Below are 16,268 nucleotides of genomic sequence, written 5' to 3'. Positions count from 1 at the left end.
GAAGTATGATTAGAACCAATGGATTTCTAATGACAATATAATTTTCAGGCCAAAAAAGCTGGAGACAATATTTTCAGCATCATTATGATTCTTGCATAAACATTGAAGAATCCATTGATCATGTTCTTTCCAACTGCAACTTTGCTGGAAAAGTGTGGCTCAAACCACATCCTTAAGAGATGATATCTCCATTGTAATCAACTGCTTAATCCTTTCCGTGTTTACACTACATCTTGAGCAAAGACTGAAATCCAGAGATGTGCTGTAAAAACGACAGACAGCATATCGCAGATCATTTCCAAAACAACTGTCACATGACATCATTAAAAGTAGGCCGACAAGTTCCACCCAGAAAAATGGGGTCAAATACCAAGGCATCCTACTCAAGGATGAGCCGTGCCGGCAAGAACAGGCCCAGAAACCTTAGTGAAGATATATCTACCAAAAGAATGTAAGCTAAGAGAATAGGCCAAACACGGAAGGTTCAAAAGATAGGCCTACGTTACAAGAAACTGACCGAGCAGGTTGAGAACACATAAAAGGCTAAATAAGCACTCAATTCACATACCACTGTATTGCAGGCCTAATACGGATACCCAGAAGTGTTAACGAAAAATTGGTTCCATGGTGGTTACCAGACAATATGATGTGAGAATTGGAAGGAGAATTTAAAATTTGAAGTTAAAGCTAGCAATTGACAAAGAAGAAAATAGGATAGTTGTGGTAACCAACCAGAACACATAGTGAAATGGAAGAGAAGATGTACTCGAGCAGTCGGCAAAGGAACTTGACGATGAGGGAAGTATAAATATGAAGTTATAAAACAAAAAAGGGACCCTTTTGGTAGAGTTAATCCATGACTTATCAGCTTGGTTTTATCTTTCATCTTTTTATTTTCTTTTAATTAGCTTTTAACCTTCAACAGCATAGGTAGCATTCCAATAGCTATAAGTCCTTGAAGGTCAATATATCTGAATCCATCTACTTGTCTTTTTGATCCAGTGACAAACAGTGGCATGCCCGGCAATTATCCAAACAGATCACAAACTTGGCTTCCTCTCCATCCCATTTCGGTAAAAAGGGGAAACACTCCAGAACTCTAATCTGTATGCAACTGCCTCTGAACTCAATGTCCCTATCTGTTTTAGGGGGTACTCTATCTAGCTTGCCAAAAATGAATGCATATTCCAGCAATCCCTTGCCGAACCACAGTGCCAGTTGCCAAGCTTTGAACTTGGGAGGGACTGTGCTATGCGATTCAGGTCATCTTGGCGGTGTATATGGCTGGAAGGTGACTCATTGACTGTTATTAATTGGACTAATCAATCACCAAGCACCAGTGCAAAGCCACATCCCTATTATTGGTGTAATAACCAGGCCCCATGGCTAGGTCTTATCGAGCCCGCCTAAGGCAATGCACCTCTCTAAAAAGGGGCCGCATCCCCTACTACTAGTGTAATACATAGGCCCCATGGCCAGGCCTTATTGAGGCCACTTGAGGTGGTGCCCATCTTTCTCTATACAGAGGCACGCCCCTTGTTTTCTCCACCGTGTAACCCTCCACCACCTTTCCCTCCATCTCTCTCATCCCTTATTTTCCCCTCTTTTTCCCCCTCTCACTGTCACACACTCTCACTCTCTCTCATCTCTCACCCCTACTCTCTCTCATCCCCATTTCCCTCTGATTTCCACACTCTCTCTATGTGGAGGAAAAAAATAGGAACATTAGCGGCCTGGTGCTCAAAAGAGTAACCACTTTCTATGTTATAATGGACATTTTTCTTTAGAAATTGGAGTTTCCAAGAATATTTTGAAATTATTATGGAATATTAATGTGGTGCTATTTTGGTATACATGTGATTTTGGACTTTTCGGTGCCGGAGAGATTTCTGTGAAGTAGTTAAATCTAATTGTTGGTGTTTTAGAGATAAGAAACCTCAACCTAGCTAAAGTATACTTCTACCATATATCTCTTAAATATATAATTATGATTTATTTCAAAATGCTTTAAAAATTGTATAATATCATAGTAAATCAGATCAAGCAAGAGATTATCATATCATTGAAACTCTTAGCTAAATTTGAAATTCATGTGCAATCATAATTATGAACTAATGTCATGTTTACAAGAAATATCTGAATCACTGGAAACTCATGTATAATTAAGAATTTCATAAACTGATGAGCCATTTTTTTCATAAATTCAAAAACAGAATTAAATGGTATGGGTACAACAATTGGATTTTGTGTGCTTGCCTTGGCCTTCCTCAATCTACCTAGATTTTGGACCTTGTCGATAGGGGGTTATATATTGGCACTTTGGTTATTCTCTAAAGGGTTAAATGCAGTATAATGGACCTATTCGCAAGGTTTAAATACAATACACTGGACCAACTACAGGGGTTAAATGCGGCATATTGGGCCCTGTCGCAGGGATACTATGGCCATAGTCTCAAAGACTGATGTGTTGTTAACTATTGGCTTGAAAAATAGTTTATAACTTATTAGAATTACATGGTGTAATATTGATTTACAAAATGCTTTGTTGTTCATTGGAAATATTTGTATAAGTGATATGTTGGCCTTTGGAATCCAACTTACAAAAGTTCTTAGGAATTGAATGTGAAGAATTGCTTTCAGAAAATAGTTTTATATTCCTATATCGAAATATTTGTATGTGAAATATTGATCGTGAAAATGTCTTATGCATCAATAGTTTGTTAAAAGCCTTTCATAATGTACTTGCTTCATCCTCGGGTTAAGGTTGTTGTTTACTTGCTGGGCTGTGCAGGAGAAGAGAACCAAATTGATAAAACAAAAGAGCAAGTTATTCTCTCAATTCCAATCGAATGCAACTGGATCGGGGCTATGAAAGCTATCCGATTCTAGGTATTCAATAAGAGTTGCAACACTGACTTACCGAAAAGACCGACTGCTTTCCAACTTTTTGTTCTGCCTCTACTAGCAAAACAGCTTTAGCCTTACAACAAGCTCGACTTAAAAGGCTTGAAAAAGTTTTATCTATGATATGCTTGAACTGAAGTTTCCAATCCAATAAAATACTTATTAGGTTAAGTCTTGGGTCTCATGTCAATAGTGAAATATCTTGTTTGTTGACAAAAATTGCTCAGCAACAGCCGCACAACTGGGTAATGTTGGGGTGAATGCCTGATTCGACCTGGCCTGGTCGGGAACAAATTCTAAATAAAGAATATGTGCACAGAGAATAAATATCTATGTTAGCTAGCGGGGGTAGGCTTTCCTCTGGTAGTCCCTCTGCAGCCTCTGACAGTCCGTCCCGTCACTCGTTATTTTGCTTTTCTTTTTTCAGTTCCAAGAACTTAAAGATTAGCATAATAATATCTTTTGGGAGTGTAATTAGAAGCAAAGTATGGAATTCAGTGCGATCTAGTCTTATCTTTATATTTGCTTGATTAAAATTTGTCTAAGAATATGTGAGAACTGTATGAAATTATAACTGAATGAATTAAGTTAGTTTATAATTTTGAATAAAATCTCGTATATGTTATTATTGCTAGACATTTAGTCTATTCTGACTCGACATTGCTACTTGTCAATATGTACCATATATCATGTTATGATGGATTTATATTTTTTGGCCTTGTATATGACATGAGGCTCAATATTGTGGGATTTCTAAGTACTCAATCTCACCATTATTGTTGCATTTCATTGTTTAAGAATTGCATACCTTATCTGCATTTAACCATTTCACATACTCTACCAAGCCACCAGCATAGCAATATTCATTGTATTGCACCTTCGAGTCTCCTTCCTCCTTTTTCAGAGTGATTGTAAGCTGCAAGTAGAATAGAAATGGAGATAACAACATTTGTGAGGTACTACCACAAGGACAATTAGAAAATGACAGGCAACTTAATGGAACTTATTGAGGACAGAATCTACTTAGACATACACAGAAAAGAAATAAGTCAAAAATTAATACAATGAACGGATAGTGGTTTATAAGATAGTATCTCACTCAAGGTGGAGCAGAAACTTCGAGTAAGCTTGCACACAAGCATGTCTATACACCGAAAACCTTTATCCATAATAATGTGTTAATATGCATCTCATGCCCGTTTACGTGCAAATCCTCTCATAAATTCTTAATTACAGATAGTACAAAGGTTTTATCATGTAAATGTAGCATATCGAATAAATATGAACAAACAAATGCATATTCCATTTTGGAAAAGAAAGCTTCATTGAAGTGGCACAATCAACACCACACATCCAACAAAGCTACGGAACTATGCTGTTATTCTTGACCGCGGAATCAGACAATTTAAATTTAAAAAAAAAAAAAAAACAAATCTAAATGCACCTGATGATCTAGGACCTCACCCCAAAAGGCCTGCCAAAAGCTGTTATTTGGACAGACAGGATACAGACCAGGTATTGGTGTGTCTCTATTCATATCCGTATTTTTTATACAAATATGGATATGAATCATATTCAAATACAGATATAAGTTGAATATTATTAGGATATAAACCGGATCTAGAGAAGATTTCAATAATGAAAACCAACATAAATGACATAGTCATAAAGGATGGGTACAGAATCCAATATCAAGATTGCATGAGACAGCTAGTTAGGTCAGGGTCTAGCTCATAATTAACAAACTCACACAAAGACCAACCCAGCCAATGATCTAGATCATTCATCCAATTGGATTTGTATTAAAATATTTTAGAAATTAATTTTTAAAATAAAAATATATAGTCAAAAAAAATCAAGAATTATCTATTTTATAGAGAACTTGTAAAATAATTATGTATAAATGTCAGAATATTTTATATTTTCATAGAATTGTTCCCCATAAATCTCATGTTCAATTGGTGCAACCAACTTTATTCGTCCCCTTTCCAAAGACACCTTCCAAATATCCTCATCTATGCTTACATTATCCATGGACCCTTTTTGTTGCCTCAAACTCACATTCACTAGCTAGCCTATATAGTGCCTTATATCATTTTTCATTTGCGTAATCACAATGGCATCCATAAGAAAACTCTTTGACATCACCTTTCTACATCATCCAGTCCATTCTAATCCCCATTAAAAACAGCTTGAATTATCTTCCCATTCTTAATATAATAAATCCAAGATTTAGAATAAGGCAAACTGGGGACACTGGCCCATCAATCATAACAAAAGATCCATACAATTAAACCTCCCAAAAAAAACACATATCAAAATCTTTTGTTCTAACTTGACTGATTTATAGTTGAATAATATTTTCCAATGCATCTATATAATTGTTAAAAAATAATCTTCACTTAAGAATTCAATCAATTATATGTCCTTTCAACTAACCAAGAAAATGAACTTTTATGTATAAAAGGGTAAGCAAGTAAGTTGCATTTGTTTATTAAACTGATTAACCCTTTTGTCTTATCAAATTGATTATCGACCAGTCATAAGGTTGGAACTAGTGATTTATGCAATGAAGTTAGTGTAATATGAAATACGTAATATTTGGGGTTGTATGATACTTTTGTAGAGGCGAGATAACTAAATGGGCATCCAACCATTCAAAGCTTACTACCACTATATGAAAGAGAAAACTTGAGCAAGTTTACATCTCAATGAGAATTCCATTTAAGAAGTCTAGCTTTATCTCAAGTCTAGAGATCCTAGACCAAGAGAAGACATGCTGCAATTAAATTTGACTTTCATTTGTTCATGGGTCTTTAACAAGTTTATACCTCACAAATGTAAATGTTGAGGTCTACACATATTTAAGTTCTACATAGCCTAAATTGACATTATGGAAAGTTCTTAGGGCCCATTTGGTTGGGGGTAATCTGGAATGGGAAAATAAATCCCGCATCGAATTACCATGTTTCATACAAAAAGTGAATGAAAGAGATGGAAAAATAAATGATGGATCCCATGTCTAGTTTTCAAAGAGAATGTGAAATAAATACAGTACAGCCAGGGGGTGGTATTTTTTTTTCCACATTAGATTATTAAGTGGACGTGATCTAAAATTATTATTTTTTGATGAAAATACCCTCACTTATATTATATTAATATTATATTAATTATATTAATATATTATACTAATCATATATTAATATATTTATTAATAAATACTAATTATTAATAAATAATTAACAAATATTTATTAAGTATCAATAAATCTAACATAAGATTTATTTATAATTAAATATCTTTATTTATATACCAAAACATACTAAATTTTATTTATAATAAGAAATATATTTTCTAATACATGTCTAATTAATATAAAAATATTTATTAACTCATATAAATATATTTTAATATTCGAAATAACTAATATCGACTGCGATTATGTATCAAGGGCATTGCTAAAAATTTGGCAATACTCCTATATAAGATTATGAAAATACGCTCACTTATATTATATTAATTATACTAATCATATATTAATATATTTATTAATAAATACTAATTATTAATAAATAACTAACAAATATTTATTAAGTATCAATAAATCTAACATAGGATTTATTTATAATTAATATCTTTATTCATATACCAAAACATACTAAATTTTATTTATAATAAGAAATATATTTTCTAATATATGTATAATTAATTTAAAAATATTTATTAACTCATGTAAATATAATTTTAATATTCGGAATAGCTATCATCGACTGTGATTATGTAAGTAGGTCATAAATGGCCAACAAATGGACTAAAAAAAAATTGTTGTTACTTCGATTGTTTATTCAAGAGCATTGTTGGAAATTTTGCAATATTGCCATATAAAATTACCTCCAATCAAAGATAGTAATCTTTTCTGATGTCGTTTTCCAAAGTAATTTTTCCACCAGCCAAACATGATAAAATTTATTTTTCTCTACAATAATTTTTGTATATAAATGACTTCCGAGAGTCGACAAATTGCGTCCTATTGGCCCATAATCAGACATACACCAAATAAATGAACCCTTCAAGATATGTCTCCTTGAAAAGGCACAACGAAGTATGTAATTGATGGACATGCTTGGTCTGATAAAAAAATAGGCCTAAAAGCTCAGACTCACAATTTTGAAATAAAGCCTGAGAATGCCTAACACCAAGCAAGATTGAAAACCTTCAAGCTAACCTGCCCATTGACCCTCATTCAACTAGCTCAAAACAAGCAACTTATATAACAGGTGAGAAAGGAAGAAGGGGGGAAAAAGCAGCCGATGTTATGACATGACCAAAGGCCTAGTAAACATCATAAAAATTCCTTTTGATACTTATGAGCCTTAGAGCCACCATCAAAAGCAATACTGGGGCTTATTATCTGCAATTGAAAAATCTAGATACTAGCAATTCAACATTGGTCTTGTTTTGAGTGGATCCTTAGGTGAAACAACTGAAAATCCAGTGATGATTGGACAGGAGGACCAGCCAGACATCTCACATCGGCATAAGTACACAATGTACCACCGACCTTGTCCACTAGGTTGTGGAGAGTTGGATATAAAAGAATAAAAGACATCTTCTCTTTTAGGAGAAAACCCGACACGCATCCTTGACGAACATTTGATTAATGAAAAAAGGTAAGCATGACAGGAGTTGTTGTTGGATTTATACAAAAGTAATACCAACCAAACTACAGTCAAAGAGAACTTGTACCTTGCAACTTAAAAATAATTACCAAAATAAGAAATAAACTATGCTATCTGTAGGTGGCAACAAATGTAATTCAAATAAACTTGTCATGGATCATGACATTATTTTAAATTGAAAAGAACCAAACAGTAAAAAAATTACAAGTTGCATTCAAGAATGGGAAGAAGAATATTCAAACCTCAGGATTCAAGAAAGCAAGTTCCCGTATGCGGCCAGCAATTGTGTTGAACTCAAAAGTAATGGAAGTAGTGAATACTGCATTGAAAAAACACTTTCTTATCATAGAATTCTTCTTTTTTTTTGGACAAATATTAGAAATGAAAAGGGCATACCATCTCTATCGGGCCAAAACCTGATACATGTCCCCTGACGACCACTTGATTCAGCTGGCAGAAGGTAACAAGTTAAAGCTGTTGCTGGTTTCCCACGAGAATAGGTTTGTTGGTATTCCTTCCCATCACGCCATACTGTAACTTCTAGTGCCTGCTCAACATGATATGAGTTTAGCCAATTCAAAACCAGCCTAAAATCAACAATTTTAAAACTGTGCAAGTGACCAGAACAACGTCTTTACTGATCAATCCAAGTACCAAGTTCAAGACATGATTTTACGACTACAACCACAACATGTTGAAGCTCTGGTCACATTAAGGAAAGATCAGAAAAATTTATTTCGCACCAATGAGCCATAAAATGCCTAATCTTCATATAATGACAGATATTTTAACCATGTTTGAAGTCACACATTGACAGCCACCAAAGATTCATGTTCCGCGGGTAACGGTGCTTCCCACTAGTACTGTATCATTCCAGGAAGAAGATGGTACCTGAGACAGGTGCAGGACATAAATTCTCTCTCGAACCAGTATGTCCCAATCATCCCCCTTGCATCCCGACACTTGGGATAAAGCAGGACAATGGTTGGAATGGACCAGGCCACAATTTTTTTGCTTTTAATTATTGTTAATAATGATTGTTTAAATCTGTCCAGGCCATACCATCCAGTTCCTGTTCCATACTGTCCTAGAAGCAAATTAAGCCAGGACGCAGCACCGAGAACTAAAATCTCAGCCACTAAACTTGTTTAAAGCCGCATGACCCTCTCAAACCACTAAAGGAGTTAATATACTAAAATTTAACCCTTTTCACAATTTATACTATTTTGTACCTAGATTCTATTAACTAGGATTCTGTAGTTCATTAATAATTTGGGAACCCACTCCACAAGAAAGAAGGGAAGCTTTATTAGGAGGTCAACATAATAAAGGTTAAACTATGGTACATAAAACAGGAGCTCACTCCAAACAGGAAAGAAGGAAAGCTTTCTTACGAGGCCAAACTACAGTGCTATGAAAAAAATAAGAGGAAAACCCTGCTTCTACTCTCTAAATTGAGGGTTAATGACTACATTTCTTTTGCCCTTATTTCTTTCCAAAACACACAAAACTCAGTACCTTGAAGGTTTATCTAGGTCTTTAATTATTGAACACAGAAATCACTAAAAGAACTACTTGCTTGAAACTTTATGAGATTCAGGACAAGACCTGAGTACACTTGCATCCAGGTCAATTGAAATAAATTTAACATTTCATATCCGTCTGGTTCTTGCAGATCAGCTTGGAAATGATCTCAAGATCATTTCGAGAAAAGCTGTTAATGCAGTGCCCCCATTTTTGCAAGGATTGCATATAAAGCTTGTTTCTTCCATCTATTTCAACGATCTACCAAGACAGGATTAGTGCATTGGCTTACATGCAATTTCAGTACCTATACATACAAGATAACTTTGATTATAAGGATTAGCCCCAAAAAATTCCAGCACATTCCTTCACATCATGAGCTTATCTATTGGTTTTCCAATATTACAGCCATAACCATGACATACGAGAGAATATATATACCTTTTTACCAATCAATTCATGTGCAATATCATCTATGTTTAGAGAAATGGCTTAAAAAGTTATAATCACTACTCGCAGTTTTCATATGAAAGAGCAAATAAAACTCATAATTTAATTTTAGATTTTTAACAGGTGCGGGTTATGGACAAAATTCAAAAACCCATTAGCTCGATAAGACTTGATATGTGCAAATGTCTTCTCATCAAAAGGCAGGATGAAATGACCAATATAATGATATCTGAAGAATGAGACTATATTTGCACCAAAAACAAAAAAAAAAAAAAAGAGTTACATGCACATGCTAGGCAAACATAAATCATGGAAGCAAAAGTTAATGACAAATAAATGATGTATGGGTATATGTAACAGCTTGATTAACAAAATTATAAAATTAGATGAGATAGGATTTCAATCATCCTGGCCATGTTGACATTTAGCTGTGAGCCATCATCCACAAGCCTACTTAGTACCACATGGGTGAAGTTACAAAAACAAAGAAACTGATAGTATGAAGCAGAATTTCCATAAAATCATCTAGAAATGGAAAGGAATAGAACATTACATAACTTATATGAGAGGAAGAAAAGTACCTCAGATAAGGCATTGACAACAGACAAACCCACACCATGCAATCCACCAGAGACATTATACCCACTGCTGGAACCACCAAATTTCCCTCCAGCATGTAAGACCTACATAATTTTGGCTGCAGTCAGATGTCCTGGATTTTCTAGAGAACAAACAGAAGCCAAACTCCATAATTTAAGTCTATCATAGAGTGATAAATGCTAACTAAAATATCACATGAAGAAAATATTTACAGGTTATGAAGTTAGAATCATTTATGTTCTTTTATTAGTCTATCTTTGAGTCTAAGATCGAGTAAATGCTACCCAAAGGATAGATGCATGATTTAACTCCCCCACAATAGCTCCACTTTAGTCAGCTCTATGGCTGCCTGGATTCTTCTTAATACTCACAGCCATAACCAGTACACTATAGCTGAGCACGGATCAGGTTGGGTCGGGTTGAGAGAAAAATTGGATCCGATCAAACCCAATCGGGTTGAAGAAAATCCAACCCGCTGCCAACCGTTTATCATATATAAACCGTTTGAAACCGAAGTTAATGGTTTGTAGCGGGTTCAGATGGGTTGTGTCGGTTTGGACTTCAATATTGATCCAATGTTGATTTTAAACATCACAAATCAATACACCATTCAATTCATATAGAAACTAAGATATAATAATTTTATAGCATCCATAAGTTAGTCCATAACATGTCATAATTGTCAATTTCCAATTCTTTAAATAGCCTAAGTATTGAAAATACTATATCGGTCGATCGGGTTCGGTTTTATACAGGTTAAAAATGTAAAAACCGAACCCGACCATAATTAACCGAATTTTTTACGAATCACAACCCGATTCAAGTTCGGTTTCATACGGGTTCAGTTTCATATGGGTCGGATTGGGTGGGTTTCTTCGAATTTCGGTTATTTGCTCAGCCCTATAGTACACCTTGTTCATCCTTTTTGCATTGGCTTTATGAATCTTTCTGCCCGTTTTTTCACTTATAAAGAGCATTATAACCCACAAATGCAAGTTTCTCTTACTCCTGTCTCGTACACTATGCAGGTTCTCGTGGTTTTCCCTTCTTACTTTCTAAGTCTTGCACATAATCAGTGCCCCAGTCATTTGGTGCCTTCTCTGGCCTTGACTGCATATGGCAATACCATCTCAGTAAAGTGACAAGTATCATTTTCATGCAATATTGGTTTAACTTCCACGCACCATCAAATTCCGTTTTTCCTGGTTCTTCCAAATATCTTCTGCATCCATGTTATCTAATGCTCAATTTATATTTCTACACTTATTGACACAAAACAACTAGCCTTCGTCAACTCTTTCTAATCTGGCAAATGGATTCATAAGGTCAAATTATACGCACCACAGAAGCAAAAGCATTTGACTTGTAATCATTCAAGAGGACAAACATTTATATTTTTCTTTTAAATCTGCAGAAGCCTCCATAAACATCACCACTCTCATTACTAGGTTTCAAAGGTAATGACTTTTGGAACAAAATGACACATAATATGACTCTCAAAAGACCAATATAAGATATGTCAGGAGAGTATCCATGGCCTGCACTACAAGAACAAAGACAACGTGGGATGGAAGATATGTTAAAACAAGCATCAATATTTCCCATTACCGTCTTAGACGGTCAATGCATTGAGGAATTTTTTCACATTTGGCTTGTTCAATGTTTAAAAAGATTCCAAGAATAGGGAAATTTGTTTCAGGACATGATCAATGCAATGTAGATAGAAGCTTTGGCTATCTTTGTGACTGGTTTTGACAAACTAAGAACTGGATCAACTTCTTCAAGAATTAAGGGAATTTAAATAGTCCTTCTTTGTCCTCCTACCTGGATTAGTTTGTTAATAGGTTTATACTACTCATCACGAAGTTAGTAGTAGATTAAATAGTTGTCAAAAAAATTGATCATAAATAGCAGCAGACTGAATGCTCTTAAATCATCAGTCATGCAAGATCTTACTTAAGTGCAATCATCATTAGCTTTTACTTAAATATACAACTCTAAGAAGTACATTATTCAGTGATGGAAATGTTGTTCATCGATAAAATCACAAGTCAACAAATCATGACCTACCACAAGTTATATATAGATGTTGAATATCAGATTAATATGGAGAACAGAACCTGTATAAATGGTTTTTTATCTTCTGTGAGGAAATAACTTTGATACATTTAAACTACCAGCCAAAAGAAACACAGTCAAGAGAAAAAAAATTGTGTTGACAAAGATGGCTGCAGAAAATGTTGTGCAAGTTAGGACTGATAACATAAAAGATTATGAACTTAGAAGCAATATCATCATCAGAAGACATCCTCAAATTTACAGGATCTGCTATGTTTCTCCTACAAAGTTTCTTATTTTTACTAGTTCCATCCACATCTTCCCCGGTCTTCTTTTGAGTATTAAAACCCAATCCTCACTAATGTCATAACTTACTTCTGAAGCAAATGTGACAAAATAAATAAATAAAATTTCCAAATTTTCAGTATGCTGTTCCAAAGTTTCATTTGCCAACAATCCTTCCTAAATTTCTTTTATCCATGACAGAACCACCACATAACCATCATGCTACATCTATCTTATGTTCAAATTCAATTACCCTTTTCATTGTCTATCATTCTAATCCACACAGCAAGGTTGATCTTGCAACTGTCTAACTCTTACATGACCTCCTTTTCTCTGTTGCCATTACAATCAACAATTGCCTGATTTAAAAGTTGAATCTCCATATAATGCACAAGAACCAGCAACAAAGTAAATCATTGCATCTTGAATAATTTAATGGTGAGAGAAATGCAACAATATTATGAAAGTCACAGAGCCAATATCAGATAGCAAATCAACTGATCGCTAAACCTTTGAACTAGTGATAGACATAAGATTTAGTGAGCATGCCATAAGAGTTGGAAGCATATCCTTCCCCAGAATTTGAGAAAGGTTCATCGGCTGGCTGAAGCAATCCATGTCTTTCAAAATATATCAACACCTAGAGTGTCACTAGGCACAGCTAAAATTGTATCCTTTTTTTAGAATATATCGATAATAAAACCTAAGTGAACAGTCATGCAGCAAAGCAGAGTGATATTTGAAAAGGAGGAAAGGACATGGCCTGCAGTACAGAGATGAGTTCCATGTACAAGTAAGACAGCAAGATGCACCAATGAGGGGTTGACAGTATGAAGTCTTTTAAAACTCAGACATTAACAGCAACATGTGCAAGGATTATGGATACTAAGATATAGCATAGAGCATTGGATTTGAAATCTGTTATGTTCCATCCCTCGCAATATCCAGGATTATATGAATTACGAAAGATAATGATGCTGAAAGTCAGGATTGAAGACAAAAACACCGACATCTTTTTTATAACATGTACTTAAAAAGTCCTTGGACTTAAAATTAAAGAAGCAACAAAAGATATTTTCCAAACTTTATCATAATATGGGACATCATACTTTTAAGAAAGAATGTCGCTATATAAACCAAAGTAGCTATGTTTGTGTAACAATATAAAAAGATCTTGCAAAATCTTGTGATCGAAATCTTGCAAATTGCAAGCTGAATCAGATATTCAGATCTAACCTCCAGCCAATCAATCCAAATTCCATGCCTAAATTCCATTTTTAGGCCAAATTACATGAATAACTGAAGCCTACAATTCTATGATTCATATGGTATGGATGGTGGATAGCCCTATTCACCCAGCAGTCCACAGAACCCTTTCTTCCCTTCCTTTTTTTTTCAGGTTCTTGCTTGTAATATGTTAAATTATTTCATTGTATTTTTTATCTCTTAGGTCTCTACAACTTTATGGTTCAAGATCTATAAGAAGCGACAATTCTGGTTTGGAGTTTTGTGCAACCAATAAAACACAGAGAAGATCGCAAATTTTCCATGGCCAATAGTCCAATTCTTATCTGTCTTATGCAGTTCTACAGAAGGTTTGAAGTACTGCAGTATAAGGGAGTGCCTCACGTCTCAGGGTGATATCTACCATGGCATGCCCCCATATTAATTAATGATTTATCCAAGGTTTGAAATATCATGGCACAGTACAGTTTGATACACCCTTGATGAACTTTGATGCGTCTCAGTATGGGGAGTATCATACCACAGTACAGTCGGTTATTCAAACCTTGGTTCTACATTAGTGAAAAGTGTCTAGCACAAGAAATCATTGAATTTGAAGTTTTTAAGGTACAATCGAGTTTTTAGGCAATATAATGAGTTCTTTCTCACAGGAAACCAACATTTTTTTCCTTTGCTTATTCCAGTTGGTTGGTCATTGCTTGGTGAAAAATCAGGAAAAAAGAATTGCAAATGACATCAAATTGGAGCAACATAGGCAAGTCTATCCAGAAAACAAACGATAGTTGTAAGCCAACGTGGGGCAGGGATGGAGAGGAAGATATTTCCTACACAAATAATTATGATTACTTGAGGATGATGAGGTTGTTGGGGAGGGTTCTAGTGACAATGATATTTGATGCCTATCCTAGAGTCCAGTCTCCAGTGACTTTGTAATGTTTTTTGGTCATAGAAATAATGCAAGGATTGGATTGTGTAGTTTCAAATTGTTATGGTACTTTCAGAATTCAGGTATTAATTGTGACCTTAGACTAACATATTGTATTATACCAAAACCTGAACACATTATCAACTACCTTTTCACAGAATGGTGAAACTTATATTGGTACAAATTACTTCATTTTCAATACTGGTAGTGTTCCCATTGCCATCTAGGGGATTCTAGATTCTCATAAGGGAGGTCACACACTCTACCAATTTGATCTAGATGTTTTTATATGATCAGTGTCATTTTATACATCATTAAAACACGATATCACATAAAACCGAATTCTGCAATTATTATAGTAGTTATCTGTATATTTACGCCAATTCAGAAGTACAATATAAAATCCAAAAACTTACTATATCAATTGATCTGACCTCTCTGATTTATTATGCAATTTCAATTATAAGAAGTATTCTTTCGAAGCATGCATGTGCATGTGCAGTTTTTAGAAAATAATAATAACAATTTCCTCTGTACTGCACCATAGCATGCCCTCTGTCTCTTGTGGTATGTTGTGCTTTTCTATGGCAAAGTAGTGTGCATTATATCATATTAAACATTGGCTGATGAAGACATGACGCAAGATGTTCTATATCATACTAAAACCCATTTAAAGGGAGACAGTACAAGTTCCCATCATATCATGTACAAGATTCTGTGAAAACCATAATCTGTCATGCTCACATAATGAGCTGAAAGAGGTGAAGAGCAATTATGTGAGAAAGAATACCGTCAAAACAGTCTCCAGGGAAGATTTCCTTGTCACGGGATGCAAGTCTGTAGGAATCTGCATAGCATGAAAACATATTATTTATGGATGGAAATACCATGTGCTGATAGAAAGATGGTTTATATGGTGTAATCAGTTTCAGATAGCTAGCATTGAGAATAACGAACTAGATAAAAAGCTTGTAACAACACCACTTCCGTTCCTACAGGTCTAGCCTAGAGGCTATAGCATAATGGAATAACCACCATGAAGCACATCTACTAGATTCGGATCAAAAGCTGATAACAATACCATTTATGTTTTTATAGTGTTTCTTGTTTCTTTTGGATTCTTACTTGCACTTAACAAAGCTAGACTCAACACCCTGTCTACGTATTTTTGTTTACTTCTGATACAGTTGACTCTTGAGCTTCAACCAAAGCAGAGAGCACATTTGAATCACAAGTCATTTGGACAAAAAGATTCTTTTGTTTCACCAAAATTCAGTATAAAAGGAGAATCTCTTTATAAGTTCATTATCATCAACATTTGGACTATAAAAGAAAAAGGAAGGCTCATACCCCACGTCCGTTATCAGTGATGCTCACAGAATTATCCTCATGTAAAACTACATCAATCTTTGAGGCATAACCTGCTTGAGCTTCATCAATGGCATTGTCCAATATTTCATATACCTAGAAACAAGAAACATATGATAAAAAGTAAGCAGATCAAAAAAAAATTTGAGAGAGAGAGACCAAATTTACGCCAGTGGAGAGGCAGATTAAAGAGGATATGGAGATACCAGATGATGCAAGCCACGGGGTCC

General features: G+C 34.8%; 1 protein-coding gene across 3 annotated transcripts in view; it reads right to left on the bottom strand.

Annotated features, from left to right (window-relative positions):
* Positions 1-16,268, bottom strand: part of LOC105053232 (DNA gyrase subunit B, chloroplastic/mitochondrial) — a 39,311-nt gene that overhangs the window by 22,243 nt on the left and 800 nt on the right. For all 3 annotated transcript variants that reach the window (XR_012134840.1, XR_012134841.1, XM_010934325.4), the window contains exons 3-9: positions 16,245-16,268; positions 16,021-16,134; positions 15,461-15,517; positions 10,139-10,240; positions 7,980-8,130; positions 7,826-7,902; positions 3,713-3,820 (exon numbers count right to left, since the gene is read on the bottom strand). The exon at positions 16,245-16,268 is cut by the window's right edge and continues 57 nt beyond it. Coding sequence is in view for 1 of the 3 variants with exons in the window: in XM_010934325.4 (XP_010932627.1) it covers positions 3,713-3,820; positions 7,826-7,902; positions 7,980-8,130; positions 10,139-10,240; positions 15,461-15,517; positions 16,021-16,134; positions 16,245-16,268 (633 nt within the window). In the remaining 2 variants the exon portion in view is untranslated. The remainder of the gene's footprint in view (positions 1-3,712; positions 3,821-7,825; positions 7,903-7,979; positions 8,131-10,138; positions 10,241-15,460; positions 15,518-16,020; positions 16,135-16,244) is intronic.

Source organism: Elaeis guineensis, chromosome 10, assembly GCF_000442705.2.
Source record: "Elaeis guineensis isolate ETL-2024a chromosome 10, EG11, whole genome shotgun sequence".
In the NCBI taxonomy this organism is placed as follows: domain Eukaryota; kingdom Viridiplantae; phylum Streptophyta; class Magnoliopsida; order Arecales; family Arecaceae; genus Elaeis; species Elaeis guineensis.
This window is presented reverse-complemented; position numbering and strand designations above follow the sequence as displayed.